We start from the raw sequence: 23592 nt of genomic DNA, 5'->3' as shown, positions 1-23592 counted from the left end.
ATGGGGGACAGATCCGGAGATCTTGCTGGCCAGGGTAGTTGACTTACACCTTCTAGAGCACGATGGGTGGCACGGGATACATGCGGACGTGCATTGTCCTGTTGGAACAGCAAGTTCCCTTGCCGGTCTAGGAATGGTAGAACGATGGGTTCGATGACGGTTTGAATGTACCGTGCACTATTCAGTGTCCCCTCGACGATCACCTGTGGTGTACGGCCGGTGTAGGAGATCGCTCCCCACACCATGATGCCGGGTGTTGGCCCTGTGTGCCTCGGTCGCATGCAGTCCTGATTGTGGCGCTCACCTGCACGGCGCCAAACACGCATACGACCATCATTGGCACCAAGGCAGAAGCGACTCTCATCGCTGAAGACGACACGTCTCCATTCGTCCCTCCATTCACGCCTGTCGCGACACCACTGGAGGCGGGCTGCACGATGTTGGGGCGTGAGCGGAAGACGGCCTAACGGTGTGCGGGACCGTAGCCCAGCTTCATGGAGACGGTTGCGAATGGTCCTCGCCGATACCCCAGGAGCAAAAGTGTCCCTAATTTGCTGGGAAGTGGCGGTGCGGTCCCCTACGGCACTACGTAGGATCCTACGGTCTTGGCGTGCATCCGTGCGTCGCTGCGGTCCGGTCCCAGGTCGACGGGCACGTGCACCTTCCGCCGACCACTGGCGACAACATCGATGTACTGTGGAGACCTCACGCCCCACGTGTTGAGCAATTCGGCGGTACGTCCACCCGGCCTTGCGTATGCCCACTATACGCCCTCGCTCAAAGTCCGTCAACTGCACATACGGTTCACGTCCACGCTGTCGCGGCATGCTACCAGTGTTAAAGACTGCGATGGAGCTCCGTATGCCACGGCAAACTGGCTGACACTGACGGCGGCGGTGCACAAATGCTGCGCAGCTAGCGCCATTCGACAGCCAACACCGCGGTCCCTGGTGTGTCCGCTGTGCCGTGCGGGTGATCATTGCTTGTACAGCCCTCTCGCAGTGTCCGGAGCAAGTATGGTGGGTCTGACACACCGGTGTCAATGTGTTCTTTTTTCCATTTCCAGGAGTGTATTTGTCAAGAATGCCAAAAGGTGACAAAGACACTCTTCAGCACCTCACTGAGTCTGAACGAGGTCGTGTAATAGGGCTACGAGAAGCTGGAAGTTCACTCTGCGATATTGCAGAAAGACTTGGCTGATATGCAACCACTGTACGTGATTGCTGACAGCAAGGGTTACGAAAATGTACGGTCGCAAGAAGACCGGACTGCGGACAGCCATGTGAGACAACCGAGAGGAATGACCATCGTGTTCGACGTGCGGCTCTGGCACATCGTACTACTTCTGCAACAGCAAGCTAAGCAGCAGTTGGCACCGAAGTGACACAACAAACTGTTACAAATCAGTTACTTCAAGGACAGCTCTGAGCTAGAAGCCTTGTAGCGTGCATGCCACTGACCCCAAAATACTGCCGTTTGCGACCAAAGTGGTGTCAAAGGAGAGCCCATTGGAAACTGGTCTCGCGATTGTGTCAGTGATGGCCGTGTATTGGTTAGCAGGTGACCAGTTGAGGGGCTGCAATCAACTTGTCTGCGTTTTATTCACACTGGAACTACACCTGGTTGAACTGAACTAGCTCTGAGCACTATGGGACTTAACATCTGAGGGCATCAGTCCCCTAGAACTTACAACTACTTAAACCTAACTAACCTAAGGACATCACATCCATCCATCCCCGAGGCAGGATTCGAACCTGCGACCGTAGCGGTCGTGCTGTTCCAGACTGAAGCGCCTAGAACCGCTCTGCCACTCCAGCCGGCGAACTACACCTAGATTTATGGTCTCGGGTGCGATTTCGTAAGAAAGCAGAGCGCTCTAGTGGTTATTCCAAGCACCCTAACAGAAAACCTGAACGTCAATCTGGTGATTCGACCTGCCGTTCGTTAACAGCACACCATATGGTATTTTCCAATAGGATAACGCTCGCCCACATACCGTCGTTGTAACCCAGCATGCTCCACAGTGTCGACATGTTACCTTAGCCTGGTCGATTACTAGCCCTGACTCCAATCGAGTACATATGGGGCGTCAGCGGACGACAAGTCCTGAGTCATCCGCAAACAGCATTAATCGTCCCTACACTGACCGATCAAGTGCAACAGCATGGATCACCATTCCACAAACTGACATCCGGCATCTGTGGAACACAATGCACACACGTTTGCATTCAGTATTGTGACGGTTACACGTGTTATTAATGTACCAGCATCTCAAATTTGTAATGGCTTATCTCGCACGTACATTAACCTGTGATCTCGTAATTTTAATCATTTGCATATGTTACCTAGACAAATGTATTCCCGAAATTTCATTACTCTACACCAATTATTTTTTGGTGCTGCGATTTTTTTCCCGTCAGTGTATATTGCGACTTTTTATAATTTTGCCGCACGGTATTAGCCGAGCGGTCTAGAGCGCTGTAGTCATGGACTGTGCAGCTGATCTCAGCGGAGGTTCGAGTCCTCCCTCGGGCATGGGTGTGTGTGTCTGACCTTAGGATAATGTAGGTTAAGTAGTGTGTAGGCGTAGGGACTGATGACCTTAGCAGTTAAGTCCTACCGAGCGAGGTGGCGCAGTGGTTCGACACTGGACTCGCATTCGGGAGGACGACGGTTCAATCCCGCGTCCGGCCATCCTGATTTAGGTTTTCCGTGATTTCCCTAAATCACTCCAGGCAAATGCCGGGATGGTTCCTCTGAAAGGGCACGGCCGACTTCCTTCCCCATCCTTCCCTAATCCGATGAGACCGATGACCACGCTGTCTGGTCTCCTTCCCCAAAACCAACCAACCAGTGAAGTCCTATAAGTTTTCACACACATTTTGACATTTTTTTATATTTTTTTTCTTTATTGAATTTCAATTCCCCAACGGGGCGGGCTAGCAGCAGCATATGCGCTGTTCTTCAGCCAAAAGACAATATGATACAACAGAAGACATTTAAAATTACAAAGGAGAAAATATGACGGACAAAAATATAAAAAAGGAGGAACATAATGGACGAGAACAGACAAGCAGGGGGCGACTGTAAAATGGAGACAAAAACCTTAAAAAGTATTGAGCACAAAAAACCACACACTGGGACAATTAAAAGAACAGAAGGTGAAGTATGGCTTCAGCGTAAAATTATCGATGGAGGGCGTAGCACATAACGATCACTGATAGTAACACTATGTACAAGTCCAGCACACAATTAAAGTCACAGCTCTCGACGCACAGGAGAACAGCACCAAACACAACACTGACGTAGCACAGTCCGCAGCTCGTGGTCGTGCGGTAGCGTTCTCACTTCGCGCGCCCGCGTTCCCGGGTTCGATTCCCGGCGGGGTCAGGGATTTTCTCTGCCTCGTGATGACTGGGTGTTTTGTGATGTCCTTAGGTTAGTTAGGTTTAAGTAGTTCTAAGTTCTAGGGGACTGATGACCATAGATGTTAAGTCCCATAGTGCTCAGAGCCATTTGAACCATTTGACGTAGCACACTGATGATGATGAGCAAACCGAGGATCTGCCAGGCGGATGGAGATGAGGAAGAAGGGAGAGGGGGGAGACGGGTGGGGGGCGCGCCAAAGTGGGCCAGGAGGGAAGGTCGTGGGAGGGAAAGAGTTGAGGATGGGGTACAGGAACTCAGAGGGGGGGGGGGGAGGCAAGGGAAGAAAATTCGCTCTGGGAGAAGGAGGGGAAAGGAAAAGGGGGGCTCTGGGGGGGGGGCACCTTTTATAAGAAGATCGGTCCTTTATAACCTGACTTATATCGTACAGGACTTTGAGAACCTGTGCAATTTTGGCATCAACGTGTAAACACAAACAACCACTCGTGATAGAGAGCCTCGGTACAGGAACAACGCGCCACTTATTTGCTCCACAGTAGACATAACCTGCCACGAGTAGTCGATTGAGACAAGCAAGTCGCTCGAGTAAGAGGGGCTTTACCGAGAGGTCCCAGGCGATAGTTGATGGCAACGACGGCCACGCCCTCTTCGATGAACAAGTCTGGCCCGTAGATGCGGGTGGCGCCGCTGCCCCCCGTGAAGCCGCCGCCGGGGATCAGCACGTAGACGGCGAAGGGCGCGGAGCTGTTGAGGGGTACGTGCACGTTCAGGTAGAGGCAGTCCTCGGAGCCCGCCTCGGGGCCTCCCGGCTCCTGCACGCAGGCCGACCCCTCCTCCAGGGCGTCGCGCACGCCTTCCCAGCTGTCGGCCGCCTGCGGAGCCTGCAGACATCGCGGCCGTTGCGCAACAGCCCCTCAAACGTCGCAACGTACTCGATACTTCTAATGTTGTCCGTCCCAGGGGGCTGGAAGCAGCGGTTATAAATACTTTAGGGTACAACCATTAATGTTAGTAACATAAACCGCAGAAAAGCTTTTCGGGAGTAGAGCTCACATCACTTAGTTAATTCCACGGATACAGGATACATGCACCTCAAGCGCCAACGGCCTTCCCGCAGTGATAACATCGGTTCCCATCAGATCACCGAAGCTAAGCGCTGTCGTGGGGTCATGTGCGCGTCGTGCTTGGGTGTTGTTTAACTGAGCAACTCCATTATGCACGTGAGTACCAACATGCCGCATACAGTCACCCAAGCGGAACACTCAGACATGTTGTTTTTGTACAGGTATTGTAATCGCAGCGCCCTTGTGACTGTGAGAGAATACCGGAGACGTTTACCTAATCGACAAACTCCCTGCACCGAGGTGTTTCCCAGGGTTTTTCAAACATTACACTACCCAGCGTATATATAGCATCAGAACGTGAGGCAGTTGAATCAGTTGAGGAAAGGGAAGACATTATTACAATAGTACAAGGTGCATTCAAGTTCTAAGGCCTCCGATTTTTTTTTTTCTAATTAACTAATCACCCGAAATCGATGAAACTGGCGTTACTTCTCGACGTAATCGCCCTGCAGACGTACACATTTTTCACAACGCTGACGCCATGATTCCATGGTAGCCGCGAAGGCTTCCTTAGGAGTCTGTTTTGACCACTGGAAAATCGCTGAGGCAATAGCAGCACGGCTGGTGAATGTGCGGCCACAGAGAGTGTCTATCATTGTTGGAAAAAGCCAAGAGTCACTAGGAGCCAGGTCAGGTGAGTAGGGAGTATGAGGAATCACTTCAAAGTTGTTATCACGAAGAAACTGTTGCGTAACGTTAGCTCGATGTGCGGGTGCGTTGTGTTGGTGAAACAGCACACGCGCAGCCCTTCCCATGCAGTGCAGGAAGGAATTTGTTCTTCAAAACATTTTCGTAGGATGCACCTGTTACCGTAGTGCCCTTTGGAACGCAATGGGTAAGGATTATGCCCTCGCTGCCCCAGAACATGGACACCATCATTTTCTCAGCACTGGTTACCCGAAATTTTTTTGGTGTCAGTGAATCTGTGTGCTTCCATTGACCTGACTGGCGCTTTGTTTCTGGATTGAAAAATGGCATCCACGTCTCATCCATTGTCACAACCGACGAAAAGAAAGTCCCATTCATACTGTCGTTGCGCATCAACATTGCTTGGCAACATGCCACACGGGCAGCCATGTGGTCGTCCGTCAGCATTCGTGGCACCCACCTGGATGACACTTTTCGCATTTTCAGGTCGTCATGCAGGATTGTGTGCACAGAACCCACAGAAATGCCAACTCTGGAGGCGATCTGTTCAACAGTCATTCGGCGATCCCCCAAAACAATTCTCTCCACTTTCTCGATCATGTCGTCAGACCGGCTTGTGGGAGCCCGAAGTTGTTTCAGTTTGTTGTCACACGATGTTCTGCCTTCATTAAACTGTCGCACCCACGAACGCACTTTCAGCACATCCATAACTTCATCACCACGTGTCTCCTTCAACTGTCGATGAATTTCAATTGGTTTCACACCACGCAAATTCAGAAAACGAATGATTGCACGCTGTTCAAGTAAGGAAAACGTCGCCATTTTAAGTATTTAAAACAGTTCTCATTCTCGCCGCTGGCGGTAAAATTCCATCTGCCGTACGGTGGTGCCATCTCTGGGAAGTATTGACAATGAACGCGGCCTCATTTTAAAACAATGCGCATGTTTCTATCTCTTTCCAGTCCAGAGAAAAAAAATCGGAGGCCTTAGAACTTGAATGCACCTCGTACAATGGAGTCCCAACACCAACACGGTACGTTAGCCGTCAGCTCAATATTCCAAAAAACGCGAGTGTGGCGTACGTTAAATTCGGAGGGCCTGTACGCATTCCATTTGTAACCCATGAAACATATGCCTCTAGGAGACTCAGTAAGCAGACAACAATTCTTTGATTGCTTTTTATTTACAGATGAGGCCACATTTAGACGCAGTGCTATCAAGAACACCCACAATTCTCGTACATGGGCGATGGAGAACCCACATGGCACTAGAGAAACGAAATTCCATGTTAGATTCTCAGCGAACGTCTGGTGTGGTATGATTGATGACCTGTTGATAATGCCTGTGGTCCTATCAAACTGCATGACAGCCACAGCATATGCACATTTGCCAATAGAAGATCTTCTTTCACTTTTGGAAGACGTGACATTAGAGCAACGACAGCAACACGTTGAATCACCGGTACCAAACAAGTATCCCAGTATCCGAATAACAAATTTCCTCAGCCGTGGATTGGCCGCGGTGGACCCATTAACTGGCATCCCAGATCACAGGCGGTAACTCCATTAAAGTTTTGTTTATGCGTCTGGTTATAGGAGGAAGCGTACGCTACGAGGGTGGATACACATGAAGAAATTTTCGCTCGCGTCGCCGATCGCTCGCATCACCCTTGCTGTCGCCGCATTAAAGCCCTCCAAAGCGTTGACAAATGTATTGAGGTGAGTGGAGAACTTTCTGAACACCTCTTGCAAGATGGATATGGTCTCTGTCCCACCAATATTCTGTCCATCACGATCGAAAATCGGACAAATGTTCACGGGACATTTTCGGTTCATTTTCACATGTAGCATCAGAGCTTTCTCTGGAAAGCGCTCAGCATACAGGGCAACAACAGTCTCGACCTTACGTTCTCCGTAAATCAGGACCATTTCAGTTTTTTATTCTGTGATTGTAGCATTCATTCGTCCACTTGCAAATCTGTTTTCCAAATAGTAGGTATGTGTGCAGTCAATAAACACTGTGAAAGTGTTGTAATATTTACAGTTGCTATCAGTTCTACGTCTGCACGATACGTGAGGTTCAGTCGCAGAGTACTGTCTGATATGATACGTCGTAGTTCGCCAACGGCCACGTGGGGCGTCGAGTAGTCACCTGTTCGCTATTTTGAAGGAATACAACGTTACGAATGGGAGTTGTAAATAGAAGTTATGAAATGTTCTATCCCTGCAGCATGGACTTGGGGCCCAATGTGCCACTGGATATTCAAGGGCCATTGAGTAGAATGTCGTAAAGTATAATTGTGTAGCTATTTCTATTCCATCGATTAAGCGCCCTATGTGTCGAAATGAGGAAAATGCTCCAGACAAAACGTATGTAGATTTTGCCGTAGAATCGTAATCTGCTATAGAGAGTGCGGGTCCCTCCGAGACAAAAAAATTGGAATTATAACTTTCTTATCCGATGTGTTATTTTCGAGATATCTCAATTTCTTCAGTTAAAATGAACTCATAAGCCCATAACTGAAGAAACAAACTGCTATTTCCCCGTCCTGTTTCTAATTCACGACATAATCATACAAACTGTCAACAGATGACGTTACGATGGTGTTCTGCACGGAAGATGACATTCCGATCAATAGACAACCACGCCAGAAATGACGTCATGGCGCCTATCAAGCAGGGCAGGAGGTTTGTAGGATAGCCCCACATCCACAATAGACATGTACACAGTCACATACGGTGCTAAATGGCACAGAGAAGACGCACATAGACTCTCTGCTGTGGAGGGCCGTAGGAAGGTAGGAAGCAGGAGAGTAGCAAACTGTTGTGACCCGATGGCTTAATGTGAATCGTTCTGTTGTTTCTCAGATGAGGCGACAGTCTGTAGAAACCGAAACTGTATCCTGGAGACCAGGACAGGGCCGGGCCACGTGTGACATCAGAAAGACTGGACCGTTATTTGGCTCTAAGGGCACTGCAACTGGCATCTGACCTCGCAGCATCGAGGCAAAAGGTGTACAGTAGGCTTCAGCAGAGTGGCCTCAATAGTTGGAGAGCTGCTATCTGTTTACGTCTGGCGTGTCTTCACAGAAGGGAACGTCTAGAGTGGAGCCATCAAGATGCCACCTGGACGGTCGAACTGTGGGCCGATGTTCTTTTCACAGATGAGTCCGTATTTAGTCTGAAGAGTGATACTCGGCGGATTCGCATCTGGATGGAACGATATCGAGGGATATCCCTAATGGTGAGGACAGAAATTATGTTGACCACTCGAACACCTCTTCAGGAAATTGTACGGGTGAATCAGCAAGATTTAACTGCTGTCAGGTACCGTGGAGAGATCTTGGGATCTCATACGTGGTTGTTGCGAGGTGCTGTGGGCCCAGACTTCGTATTGATGGACGATAATGCTCGACCTCATAGAGCACGGATGGTCGATGTTTTGTTGGGAACTGGAAATACTGCACGCATGGCGTGGTCTGCTCGCTCTCCTGATTTGAATCCCGTAGAGCATGTCTGGGATGCACTAGGGACATGGCTTGCACCACGTCGGCATCCACCAACCACTCTCCAAGACTTGTGAGCAGCTCTGCAGGAAAAATGGACGCTATTGCCTCAACATGAGATTGATGACATCATTCACAGCATGTCTTGTCGTTGTCAACCCTGTATTCGTACCAGAGGTGGTCACACCCCATACTGAGAACATTAATCAGCTGCCAGACTGTGTGTGCAAATCCGTTAAGTTGAAAAAAAAGCGAAGAACACTTTTGTGTATCGTTATGTATATTGCAGTTGATTACATTGTGTATTCTTTACATTGTTTCTACTTTACTATCACCTGTTTATACTGTTTTGTGGCAATAGAAGCGCAACCTTACAAAATGTCCTTTTATTAATTTAATTTTGGGCACCAGTCTACATACCGAAAAGTAATGGTCGTATAACTCTCATAATGATCCTTCAAGACTCCGAAGTTACTTTCATGTAAATATGGGAAACGTTTCTTTTAAAAGGACATGGGGAATTCTTTCCCCAGTCGAAGCCTGTACTCCGTCTCTACCGACGCTTTCGTCGACGATACATTAAAATTCCTTTTGATCTGCTTCTACGTTACCTTTGTCTCAGGTGGACACTGCCGGTTTTGGATTATGAATACGGTCTATTTGAAAATATATCTCCACATGAGCGTCATACCATCACTGTTTACAGTTTACGCTAATGTACCAATGTCTGAAGATGAAACAGATCGTTGCTTCCCTCACAATCGATCTCTTGTAACACCGGAATGTTTTTGGGGCTTTAGTTCAGCCACATGGCCTACTTCGTGGTATGTTTAAGTCGGGAACGTGATATCAGCATCAGCCTCTGAAAATGCAGGTAAGCGCTTTTGTTAGAACAATCACTCTTTATCGCCGCCGTCGTAAAGACTTGTCGGCTCATTAGTGGGCCGCTCTGTGTCAGGCGCATAGTACATATTGTAATTGGCTAAGGGAAACTTTCATTATCATTACGCAAACGGCCTTGCCGCAGTGGTAACACAGGTTTCCGTCAGATCACCGAAGTCATCGGGCTCGGCTAGACTTGGATGAGTGACCGTTCGGTCTGCTGAACGCTGTTAGCAAGCGGAGTGTACTCAGTCCTTGTGAGGCAAATTGAGGAGGTACTTGATTGAAAAGTAGCGGCCCCGGTCACGAAAACTGACAACGCCCAGGAGAGCTGTGTGCTGACCACCCCCCCCCTCCCCCCCCCCCCCCCTCCATATCCGCATCCGCTGACACCTATAGGCTAAGGTCAGTACCGTAAGAGTCTTTCGAGGCATGTTCGGATGGAGTTTAGTCTAGTTTAATTTTTGACTGGAGTATGCCAGTGTTGCTTTTTCATCAGCTATGAACTTGCAGCCACTAAACATTTAGTCTAGCCACTTCCCGGCAAATACATCTACATCTACATCTACATGAGTACTCTGCATTTCACATTTAAGTGCTTGGCAGAGGGTTCATCGAATCACAATCATACTATCTCTCTACCATTCCACTCCCGAACAGCGCGCGGGAAAAACGAACACCTAAACCTTTCTGTTCGAGCTCTGATTTCTCTTATTTTATTTTGATGTTCATTCCTACCTATGTAGGTTGGGCTCAACAAAATATTTTCGTATTCAGAAGAGAAAGTTGGTGCCTGAAATTTCGCAAATAGATCTCGCCGCGACGAAAAACGTCTTTGCTTTAATGACTTCCATCCCAACTCGCTTATCATACCTGCCACACTCTCTCTCCTATTACGTGATAATACAAAACGAGCTGCCCTTTTCTGCACCCTTTCGATGTCCTCCGTCAATACCACCTGCTAAGGATCTCACACCGCGCAGCAATATTCTAACAGAGGACGAACGAGTGTAGTGTAAGCTGTCTCTTTAGTGGACTTGTTGCATCTTCTAAGTGTCCTGCCAATGAAACGTAACCTTTGGCTCGCCTTCCCCACAATATTATCTATGTGGTCTTTCCAACTGAAGTTGTTCGTAATTTTTACACCCAGGTACTTAGTTGAACTGACAGCCTTGAGAATTGTGCTATTTATCGAATAATCGAATTCCAACAGATTTCTTTTGGAACTCATGTTGATCACCTCACACTTTTCGTTATTTAGCGTCAACTGCCACCTGCCACACCATACAGCAATCTTTTCTAAATCGCTTTGCAACTGAGACTGGTCTTAGGATGACCTTACTAGACTGTAAATTACAGCATCAACTGCGAACAACCTAAGAGAACTGCTCAGATTGTACCCAGGTCATTTATATAGATCAGGAAAGGGTGTAATTTGCGGGGCTGGTACATATTTAGTAGCATAATATCCTCTATAATTAAATTTAAAGCTATTACAGCCCTCGGACATGAAATTTATGTCTTTTGACCAGGTTTCAATTCTATGAGTGCCTTCATCAGAAATTGAATATTCAAATTGGCCTATAACATAAGCACAAATTTATGAAAAAAAACTTTTATATAAGAGTGTAGGTACTGGCTAAGAGTACAAGAAAGAAACAGTACTTACATGTCACGTATAAGATAGATATCAAGCGAGAAAGGCTTTAGTCACAAAAATTTATAAATACATGGAAGGCGAGCCACTTTTGGCTTTTCACACCAATAAAGCCACAGGTAGCAACAGTCTGTTGCTCATAGAAGTGTTGAAACCTGGTCAAAAGGCTTAAATTTTGTGACCTAAGGCTGTAATTGCTTTAACTTTAATTTGTAAACGGTCACTGAACTAAGCAGCTATGTTTAAAAGAAAATCCTCTATTATTATCCCTTACTCTAAAGCCGATTTATCGAGATACTCAACCATATCAGATATTTAAAGCTAATTGAAAATAATTAAAGACATTACATACAGTAATGATTGTAATCCTACCGAAACTGATGGTTTAGTTAAGAGAATGAGTAGACAGAGGATAACAGCACTTATGTATTCTTCTGAGAAGGCACTAAATCCTACCCAGAATTGGGTCTCCAAGTAATATAAGGGCAGGACTTCACAGGCAATAGCTAACAAATTAAAATCTAGAAAATATACACTAGCTTTCCACACCAGGAATACTCAGAATAGAGTTCATTTTATACGTTTTCCTGCAGTTTGTATGGCAAAGCATATATAGATCAGTCAGGGTTGTACCTACGAAGCTGACTGAATGTGAAAGAAATTGGAGGCTAAAACGAAGTGATTACATCTTTGCCGAGTACGCCCTGAGTGAATGCCATTTGCTTGACATTAAATATCAAGTTCTCCATAGATCGAATGAAAGCAGTAAACCAACGTTAATGGAAATTTTGGCTATCAACAAACAACAGTCAGAGAATCCTGACGCAATAGTTAATGATCAAATACAGTCCCATGATTCAGCCTTGCTGAAGTATCAACAGCGGTTAATATTCTTCTCACGTCAAGACGACATTTTCGCAGTAAATTTTGTGACTGTTTCGTTCTCTCCACTTTGATTTGTCTCCTTGCTCTCCTCTGGCTCTCTCCCCACCCCTTTCCCAGTCCATCACATTTTTGTGCATAATACACCATAGTAGTCTTTCTGTACTTCTTTGACCTGTCTTCCCAAGAACTTTTAATGTCTAAGTACAGTTTAATATAACGTTTCTTGGTAAATACTCTTTATCTGTTACATCAATATTAGTTTGCAAAGGTTGAGCATACTAAACAATATTTGTATAAATTGAGTAGTTGCGTGTTTAGATTCGTCGAACATTGCGTTCACGGATGTATACTCATATCTTTAGATTCTAAAACATTAAGTATGTCTTTGCATTATTTTTGTTTTGTGCTAATGTCAGATTAAAGCACTGCAATTTTTCGTTTTCGTTTAGGGTAGATAAACATTGTATTTTCAGTTTTATACTCGTATCCTCAGATTCTTAAACATTAAATATATCATTGCATAATATTTCTCGTACTGTCTCTGTGTCAAATGAAGCTTTCCCAGCTTTGTTTTTTAGTATGCATAAATAATCTCTAAACATATCTTTGGAAATAACAATCTTTGTACAGCTAGAAGCTCTCCCTATGGTTGTCTGACTGTCTGTTCAGTCTTCAGTTGTCTTACAACAGCCTAGCAAGCCGCAAGCCTCAACAAGATGTAAAATAAATGTTAACAGTGAAACAATGATAATGTGCATTTCAGCATTTAATATGTAGGTGTGGTAACCCTTAGTCACCTTTTCCCTTAACCCATCGCCTTCCCTGCTTCACTTACGAAAAGAATGGCTGTCCTTCGTGAAGGATCCAAGCTTTCTAATGCAAATTTCGACAATGAATTTAAAATTTGCTGCATAAAAATATTTTAACTCCTCAACAAAAATAACTACACAGTCAAGGTTGAATAAGAGGTGTCAGAACACCGCAGCTAGTGCCGCTGCTTGATCGTGTGAGTAATCTCACCTGGAACCGCAGCTCCCCCATCGGAGGTCGTGCATACGGCACTCCCTTGAAGCTCGCGTACTGCGTGCCCAGAGCGCTGGTCACCACGGCACCCCTGAGGGTGCCCTGCTCCACGGTGACATACACGTCTTGAGCCTGGAAGCAAATTACAAAATGATTGGTGTGATGCCGTTGCAGAACGGGAGACATCTCTGCTACGTAAATAATTTTTACCGCTACTCTCCACAGTCACTGAAGTTTCTGCAAATTTACCGTAGCGAATAAAATTTTTTTACATATTGTACGTATCAAGAATACGTGACTAAATTTATAGGTGATTTGAGGAGAAACTGAGTGCGAAATTTAGCAACAAACCTTCACTTCTGGCAGTAACAACGGCTCTGCGAAGCAGTGCACGAAATTGATCTGAGCTTGAAAGACACAATCCTGTGATAGAGCACTCAGTCGTACTGGGTGGTGAGTGATGTCGGCAACCCGTGACCAGATATTTCCAAGGGTGAGACATATCACAGCAATAGTAGAACATCCTTTGTATCGAAGTAGGTCGTAGTAGCACGGGTACAATTAGGGTGTTGCGTTATCTTGTTGAAATATTACATCACAAAGACCTTAAATATAGGGCGCAGCCACCAGCCATAACACATAAACGTAGCCCTCATTGCCCAAATTACCAACTATGCAAGTCAGAGGAGATCGCGTTGTGTTATTAACGGCTTCCCATAGCATCACGTCAGTTAGTGGGCTCCTGTGGCGGTGACGAATGCAATACGACAACATTCGTTTTCCTCAGAGCCTCTATACATCGATGTGACCACTGATGTACAGAATCCAGAAACGGAACTTATTTGAGAAGTCAACGTGTCTCCTTCCCCCTTCCCCCCCCCCCTCCCCCACCCTCGTACACGTCGTGTAATCTGGAATACAATATTTTTATTTATTTCATAATTATGGTATCATACACTTCCAGGACTGATTTCCCGCGAGTGGCTAACAATAATTTCTCTAGGATATGATAAGTTTTTTGTGACCCTGTAAAATTCTGTTCTTCTGGTAGGACAAGTCTCGAAACAAATCAACTAATTTATTTTAAAAATGAAGATTTAACGTCTCGTCCTCCCGCCTCTCCTCCCTCCCCCCGCCCCTCCCCAAATAAACTTCTGTATACGCCCATGGCTCAGCGCACTGCTGTTGAGTCGCCCCTCTTTGCTGCCACCTACAGGAAAGGCACAACAATGGTCACTCAGCTGACAGACAGTGGTGCTCCAGGTGGCGTCCTGTTGTCCCAGTTGATACTTGTCTTGCTGCAAGTAGGTCCACTTCCTGAGTCAAGTGAGCTACGTGGTTGAACGATCCTGCAAGGACAAGTGAGCAAAATGTATATCCTCTCAGGCGATAGTCACATGTGGTCGTTGAGATTCTGCATAGCTTTGAGCATGGCTCGCCTAAAACCATCGACTGCATACTCGCATGCCATTCGGGATTGCAGCGGACGAGAGCTGCTGTAATATCGCAATACTGCATTCTCAATAGGCCACCTCTCGAACACATGCTGGTAGACGTTTCATCCCCTTACACGTGGTGTAAAACAGTCTTTCAACAACCTCCACAAAATGCAACTTCTGAATGATAAATCCGCTATGTATGCTTTCCTTACTTACAGTCTGTAGATTGCGTGCTAACTGCTTTACGCAATTGTACTAAAACGCTAACGATGTCCATATCCGTGCATATAGCAAATTTCGTAAGAATTTAATTTTTTTGCACACAGCCATCAAGTTGTTGCAATTTTCATGCCCAGTTGAAGTATTTATTATCCTTAACAAATAATTATTAATGCAGTAGTCGAAGACAAGGTAGTATTTATGCAGGACCGCATAAACTATCTGATCAAAAGTATCCGGACACCGATTACTGGTCAACGGCTGTGCCGAGGTGGATACACCAGTTCCGTCAGATCACCTATGTTAAGCACCGTTGGGCGCTTTTAGCACTTGGATGGGTGACTGTCTGGGTTCACCGAGCACTGTTAACATTCCCCCTTTGCCTTTATAGCAGAGGGAACAGGAGGAGTAGTGACGTGAAGTCCCTGATCGTCAGTCTTCGCGCCATTCTCCTGGATTAAATTCCAAACCTCTTCGCAGCCTTTCATGCAGTGGGGGCAAGCGGCAATGTTGATACTGATCTGTCCATTGGATGGGGGCGTTAAGCTTAGCAGCTTCTTTGGTACCCCTCTAGAGGAGTGGGCTGCGTGCCATCACTGGCTTTGCCCCTCTCCCGTCACCTCCAATACGAACCTCACACTGTACTATTGAAACGGTACAGTAGTTTCCGCTCCATATTGCACGACGTGGCCGGCCGCGGGTGCAACAGAACCCATGTGGACGGGCGGAAAGAAATGTGTCAGGCTTGATAAAACATATTTATATGTGTCGTGTATTATGCATTTCTTGTACGTGAATGTGAACCTGCACATGAACTTTCCTAAGCCTTCTCACACCTCCCCATAAAGCGTAGCCAAATCTTAGTTGGGAAGTAGTTCTGTAGTATAGTAGTGCCAACCTTACTCATGGGTAGGGGATCAGAGAGACATCACAGGCAGGGCAAAGTCAAAGAGGTTCCAGTGTCACAAGATTTGGGGTGGAGAAGTTGGTTACGGCCAAGTGGTTCGACCATCCCCTCCACCGGGGTCCAGAAAGACCTCCGAGTGCCCGCGATATTCTGGGAGTGTTACAGAAGACGGGTAAGTGAGCAGACGTGCCCTCAATGCGTCTGTCTCGGTGTTCACGCATGGAAGAGAGGTATTTGAATATTTGCACTAATTCTTTTATTTCCAGCTTCGGACTGTGTAAGGAAATGAATGTTCTCTTTTAATTTCGGAAATTTGACCCCCTGTGTTAATGTATCTGGTCCCCAATTTGCCTGTTATCCTCCTCACATTGTGGATGTCCCATGTAAAATATTGGGAGACTTTGGTGGTATACATTTGGCCAACGCAAGTCGTCTTGCCCGTAGAAATGTGCGTGCAGATTAGTATATAATATACCCAAGCTATAAGTTGTAAAACTGTAATATCTGTAAACTGGATCAATTGCTGCAATCGCTGTAAACTCGAGTGATAATGTTTAAAATAAATAAATAATCGTGATCAATCTTTAACATACCCCAAAAATCACAAAGGAGTCAAGTTAAAGGAATTCATTTAAAATAAAAGATACAGAATGCAGGGATCCACACATCAGCGTGTGAGCCCTCCAGCCCCTTGCCTAGTATCGTACAGAAAGGGCACGCTCTCTCGGTAGCGCTCTCAAGCTCCCCTCCCCAGTTATCCGTTGCGCAATTTTCATTCAGGGCTTGACGACATCAACTTCCATCTGGTATCCCCAGGCAAGGAGGTTTGACGGAAATCTTCGACTATTCACACACTAATCCAGTCTTCTACACTTAACATACACCCCCCCCCCCCCCCCCCAAGATCTCATAGTTCGACACGGAGACGTGCCTGTGGGCGTGAAACCATTTCAATCAGGCGTCTGAACATCCCTTTTCGGGTCTACCAGCCATTCATGCCACACGACTTTATTTGCCTATTAGTGGACATTATTATGGAATGTGTCCACTCTTAGCCTCTATGATAGCTCGAACTCCACTGGCGACAGCTTCAATGAGGTGTCTGAATGTCTGTGGAGGAATGGCAGCCCATTCTTCCTCATGAACCAACACCAGAGATGGTGGCTATTTCGGACGCTGTGGTCTGGAGCGAAGTCGATGTTTTAATACATTCCAAAGATGTTCCATTTGGTTCAGGCCAGGAGGCCAGTGCATTTAAGGGACGTTATTTTCCACAAATCATCGCCTCACAGATCCTGCTTCATGGAATGCTGATACCAACACTCATCGTCTCTGAACAGTTCCTCTAACCTACGCAGTGTATAATGTTGTAAAGTCTGTTCGTATCCTTTCCATTTTAGTGTTTTTTTTTAAGTGTAATAAGAGGCCCACCCCCTAACCATGACCGAGCGAGGTGGCGCAGTGGTTAGACACTGGACTCGCATTCGGGAGGACGACGGTTCAATCCCGCGTCCGGCCATCCTGATTTAGGTTTTCCGTGATTTCCCTAAATCGCTCCAGGCAAATGCCGGGATGGTTCCTTTCAAAGGGCACGGCCGACTCCCTTCCCCATCCTTCCCTAATCCGATGAGACCGATGACCTCGCTGTCTGGTCTCCTTCCCCAAAACAACCCCAACCCAACCCCCTAACCATGAAAAGACACCAATATCGAAACACCACCTGCTCTGTACTTCAGTGTTGGCACTCAGATGAAGGCAAGCATTCACCAAACCCAAAACCTTCTGTGGAAGTGGCACGGAATATAGTGTGACATCACTCCAAATCACTCATTTCCTGTTATCCATCGTCCATAGGCCTCGCTCCTTACAGCAGCTCAAGCGTCTCTTATCACTGACTACAGAAACGTATGACTTGTGAGGAGGTAGTCGACCATTGTCCCCATTCTTTTTAACTCCCTACATGCAGTCATTGTGTTAGTTGTTCTGATGGTGGCAATTTGGAACTCACGAGTCATCCCTTCCATTGATTTCATGTGATTTTTTTACAGTCACCCTCGCAATGCTTGACGATCTCTATCATGTGGTCTATCTGGTGTTGATTTATGTATGATTGTTCCTCTGCATTTTCATTTCTCAGTCGCATCACTAACCAGTGACACATGCAGTTTTAGAAGAGTTGAAATTTCCCTGATAGATCTATTACTCAACGAACAGTCGATGTTAGAAGACTCTAAGCCCTCTTGACAGATCAGTTCCGCTGTTACGTTTCTCTGCTGACATAACCGTATTTCCAGCCTCCATATATACCGGCAGATTCGCCTCTCCTGATATCTAGTGGTCAATTCCTCATTACATACAGCTGTCTAAACACTTTTGATCAGATAGTATATTATTAATGTTCAAAACTATCGCCTCTCCTGGATATACACTTCGGACAACACATGCAGATGGAGTCGACTGAGTGCAGCGTTCCAACTGGGTTGAATATCAATAATTTTGCGAAAATTTTTTTCTTAATAAGCATTTATCATGAGAGGATAACGGAAATGATGGGCAGGAGAAACATTTGGATAATAATAAGACCCACCCACCTCTCTTTAAGTATCGTAACAGCTGCAGAGATACGGTGGTGAGACTGTGCATTGTCGTGCAGAAGACAACACGAATCATTCGCGAACTATTCTCGATGCATATGTCTGATCTTCAGGACCTGATTGATATTCTTCTACTAGGTGGCTGGATTAATAGTCATCCCTTGTGGCAGGTATTCTTTATACAGGGTGTCCCAGAAATGTTGCGATTAACTTCGAGGGGTCTTGCGGAACAGATCGAGGATAGGAACCCATTGACGCTACAGGGCGTTTAACTTATAGGTTTCGGTGCCTACAACTGGGCCACCCCTTTGGCAGCAAATGTGACTTTGTACCCTGACGGTAAGGATTGCGGTTAATTGCCACGATTGCCGGTGGAGAAGATAGAGCTAGCTGCTGCGTAGACAGGCCTTTTCTCCTATGAGTTTGATGCCCTGTTGCCTTGATGAATGACGGTTTATGACACAGGTTTCCATTCGCAGTTTTATTTTTCTCCTGGAACCCTCTAAAATCTTCAATGTTTTTCGGTATACAGGAGAAAATGCACTTAATGTGCAACTTCTCGCACCCAACTTCTCTAGATTCGTCTTACCTGGACCACATCACCCGACAATTTCACTTGTCGATACCAGATCGTGCTTCAGGAACTACGACTGCTTGCCTGTGACGTTGCGTGGGGGATCCGGAAAAATAGTGTCACTGTCCGTCTTATCCTGGCTTGTTCCTGTCTTTGAGTCAGTCTGTATGCAACAACAGCGAACACAGTAACGGTTATCCAGTGTTCCCACGGCAGTTGTATAAGCATTCCCGTGCGGCATTCCTGTAAATTACTCCAAAATTCGAAATATTCGTCGATGATTTTCGGTCAAGAGCTGACGAATTTTCGTATGCCGTCCTGTTTAAGGTGCGCGTCAAAAGGCTGCCTCGCCGATGCGAGTTTTCCATTCAGTTTCAGCCGTGAGGAAGTATTTGTATCATTCGTCCACATACTTTTTCAACAAATAATTGTTTCCATATACCGGGCGCATCATGTTGCGACATTGCCTTCCCCACTTTAAAATAAAATTTCACGTTCGTACATTGCTCCATTCCATTCTTACCATCGTTCTGCATTACGCCTCGGTTTCATTCCGCGTCCTGACAAAAACACGGCTAGGGCGAAGAATTACTGAAATTGGCCCAATATTACCATCTAAATCTGCACCATAATCTATACCCAGCAAACCACTATGAAGAGCACAGTTGAGGGCACTTCCCACTGGACCACGTAGATAGGTTGCTTCCCTATCGATTCGCATGTGGATCGTGGAAAGAATGATGGTTTAATTGCGTCTAATCTTGTCTTCGCGGTCCCTTCGACAGCGATGCTTAGGGAGCTGTAGATTCCTCAATAACGTTTTTACAAACTTTGGAGAAATGATTTCGCGATATTGTTGGCGCCCGTCTTCAAGCGTCTGCCAGTTCACAGCTTTCAACGTTGCACTGACACTCTGTCGTGGGTCAAACAGACCTGTAACATTTCGTTCTGTCCTTCTTTGTACACTTTCAAAATCTCCCGTTAGTCTTATTTGGTACGGGTCTTGTACACTTGAGTAATACATTATATTGACTCTTGCCGGTGTTTTGTAAGCAATCTCCTTTGTAGGTTCATTGCTTTATCTCAGTACCCTAGCAACTAACCAACCATGTGCATTATCTACGACTGTACTTATGCGATCGTTCGATTTAAAATCCCTAAAAACTGTTACAACCAGGTAACTGTATCAGTCCGCAGTCTCGCTTCCCACGCCCGGGTTCCCAGGTTCGATTCCCGGCGGAGTCAGGGATTTTCTCTCCCCCGTGATGACTGGGTGTTGTGTGCTGTCCTTAGGTTAGTTAAGTTTAAGTAGTTCTAAGTTCTAGGGGACTGATGACCATAGATGTTAAGTCCCATAGTGCTCAGAGCCATTTGAACCATTTTAACTGTATCAGGTGACTGCTTCCAATAGTGATTCGTTTACACTGTAGTCACAAGTTGCTTCGTTTTAGCGTTTTGTAAACTGCACAAATTTACATTTCTGAAGATTTAAATCAAGTTCCTAATCTTTACAACACTTTGAAATCTTATCAAGCTCTAAATAAATATTTGTGCAGCTTTTTTCTAACTGTTCGCCATTATAGATAATTTCGTCGTCAGCAAAAAGTTTAAGGTTATTACTAATATTGTCTGCCATGCCATTAATACACAACATGAAGAGCAAGGGTCCCAATATACTCTCCTGGGGTACGCCCGAAGTTACTTCTACATCTAACGATGACTCTCTGTCATCGATGAGATGTTGCTTCCCCCTAACAAGAAATCCTCAATCCAGTCACAGTTTGCTTTTGATGTCCCACGTGATTGTATTTTCGTCAGTAAACATTGGTGATATACTGCGTCAAATGCCGTTCGAAAGTCAAGAAATACTGTATCCACATGACTATCTCGATCAGTGGATTCGGAATGTCTTTTGAGAAATGCAGATGGCCGATGTTTGCGGAAAAGGTCCTATTGTCCGAGATATCTCATTATTTGCAAGCTCAGAACACGTTCTAAAATCGTTAAGATGAGGATGTCAAAGACAGTAAAGGTAGTTTTGTTGTGGACCAACTACCGACTACAGCCACGCTACTAATTAATTTACCTTATTTGTTGATTGTTGGTTGTAATATATAAAGTATGTTACAACTTCAGTGTAATCAACAGAGTGTTTACTTATTAATTCCGAGCGAATATCTGCAACTTTTGAAGTCCTGTCGTACTCAGTTGCGTACAATACTACGGCACGTTGATAATTTTTATTTTTGGAATGTCTAATTACACGTTAAAACAACTGAGACACATTTAGAGTTAACACAGCACATAGGAAACCCCGCACTCCTCATGGCACTGACAGAAAAAACCGAAGACAACACATACACGGCAGTGAAACCTTTACAAAATAAGCTTAAACAAAAAATAATGTAACTAACAATAAAAAAAGGCACAGACATACATTTGCAGAAGTAATATGAAACCACAAGAACATCAACACACATTTCACCAAAGTTTCCCTCTAAACCTGACAGTGTCAGAACTACAAGAAAAAGGGAAAAAAATCGTTTGGAAAAAGAGTTGAAACACAGCACCAAAAGCAGGTTAAACGAATACATGGAAATTAAATACATTCTGGCACATGAATAAGAGCTGTTCACACACACAAACACATACTCTGAAAAAACTACATATACCATCACCTAATCATATCAAATATCAAAACAAATACGATTACACTCACACACACACATACACACACACACACACACACACACACACACACACACACACACACACACACACACACACACATAGACATGCACACACAAACAGAACACAGATATCACAAAAATACATTGAATAGTTAGCAATAACATTCGATCTTTGGCAATAACATTCGACTGTTGGCAACACGACACAAAACAAAACATCAAGAGGCAGTTACGCTAGTCAACTATGGGAAAACAACGATTTTAATCTTATAATATGGACCTGTTACACGAAATATTAAGCACATTCATTTGAAATTGGTATGTTTGAACATAGCTAAAGTATCCCTCATTTCTTCATTTAAAGATAAGTCTGTCGTTACGAATACTTGTAAGCCCGAAATTATTCTGACGCCAGTGTCCTGAGAGTAGTGTAACATGTGGTAAGAGTCATCTAATAAAGACTGGAAGTAATAGGAGAGAAAAAGGCACTCACCAGTGAGGACGAAATAGTGGCCACACACACCAGTGCTACTAACGACGAGATCATCCTAGTAATATTGTGTTGGCAGTGTCACAAGTCAGACTGAATAGAAACATTCATGGTCGGAATTATAACGTCTGAGGAAGTTATAGCCCATGAGCCGGTTTTATCAGTGGAGGACTCAAAGCACTCTACGCCGTATCTACTGACAGTGCTGATAAAGGCTGTAGTCAAGGTCGAATTGCCCTGAGGTAAGTTGATGCCCTTGGCGACATTAAGCTGCAATCTACAACTGTAGCTTTGGGAAACCCTCGTCACCAGTTTTGTAAAGGCCGCGTCGCTACTGCTAGGGAGGCCGAGATGCCACTGTTGTTACGGTAGGCCGAGTTTGTGAGTTCGTGAAACGGCTTCTGGTGCAGTACACCGCTAAGACTATTTCTCCCTGCCATTATTACACACCTATACCCCACGGTCAGGTAATGGGATAGAAGAACGTAGGCTCTACAACCAAAAAATTTGTAACAAAGTCAGACAAATCAGTTAAAAAGATTTACTTATCTTTGTAACTTGTCGAATGATGAAGTCTGCAACACTCCGTGTAATACGCCGCGCGGTTTAAGATGCCATGTCACAGACTGCGCGGCCCCTTTCGACGGAGGTTCAGTGCTCCCTCGGGCATGGGTGTATGTGTTGTTCTAAGCATAAGTTAGTTTAAGTTAGCTTGAGTAGTGTGTAAGTCTAGGGATCGATGACCTAAGCAGTTTGGTCCCTTAGGAATTCACACACATTTGAACATTTGAACTACGTGTAATATAACACTAAAAAGGCCCTCGATGTCTAAGTGCAAATATTCGTAGGTAAACTTCACAGAACATAGCAAATGCAATTTACAGCAACTGTCAGTCCGCTTCTAAGAGTTCCCTAAACGACGTTCCCTGTCTAAGTCAGCCCTGGACGATGGTCTATAACCAAGTGGGCGAGAGCTGCTTTCCTATCTTCCGAGTAGGCTTCCATCTGTTGTCCAGTCATTGGCGGATTGAACTCGACCACCAATTGGCCAAGGTGAAGGCGATATCTTCATCCTCAGGGCAAGCCGTGGCGCTGTGGAACTGGCGCAAGTAGCGAGTCTCTATGACACTGGCACCAGCTCGCATGTTTGCGCCTGTGCTGCTTTTGCCCTGACTATATCTTGTTCGGCCGATACAGCTGCAAAATCTCCGTATTTTTTTTTTTTTTTTTTTTTTTTAGTTCTTGGTCTAACGGTTGGATTAGTACTAGGGGCATTCAATAAATAATGCAATACTTTTTTCGGCCAATTTCGGTTGAAGAAATGCGGAATTCGTTGTGCAACATCGTGGAGTATTCCCGCTTCAGCTCCTATAGTCTCATGAAGTTCCGATAGATGGCGGCGCTATAAGTAGCCTTCAAAATGGCGTCTGCAAAGAAAGTTTTGCCCAATGAAGGATGCACTCCGCAGGAAGCAGTACTTGGATGATGGGAAGGTTAATGAAGCACCAACACATTGGTTGGAAGTCGACCAGTAGAGTGATACCCGGCGGGCATACAGACCCTTCCAA

At 45.4% G+C, this 23592-nt stretch overlaps 1 protein-coding gene across 1 annotated transcript in view; it reads right to left on the bottom strand.

The window, feature by feature from the left end:
• LOC126412972 (acetylcholinesterase-like) overlaps positions 1–4558 on the bottom strand; it is a 63391-nt gene extending 58833 nt beyond the window's left edge. The window contains exons 1-2 of the mRNA XM_050082863.1: positions 4532–4558; positions 3989–4268 (exon numbers count right to left, since the gene is read on the bottom strand). Coding sequence (XP_049938820.1) covers positions 3989–4268; positions 4532–4558 — 307 coding nt within the window. The remainder of the gene's footprint in view (positions 1–3988; positions 4269–4531) is intronic.
• Between the last annotated feature and the right edge of the window lie 19034 nt (positions 4559–23592).

Source organism: Schistocerca serialis, chromosome 7 (assembly GCF_023864345.2).
Source record: "Schistocerca serialis cubense isolate TAMUIC-IGC-003099 chromosome 7, iqSchSeri2.2, whole genome shotgun sequence".
Lineage (NCBI taxonomy): Eukaryota > Metazoa > Arthropoda > Insecta > Orthoptera > Acrididae > Schistocerca > Schistocerca serialis.
This window is presented reverse-complemented; position numbering and strand designations above follow the sequence as displayed.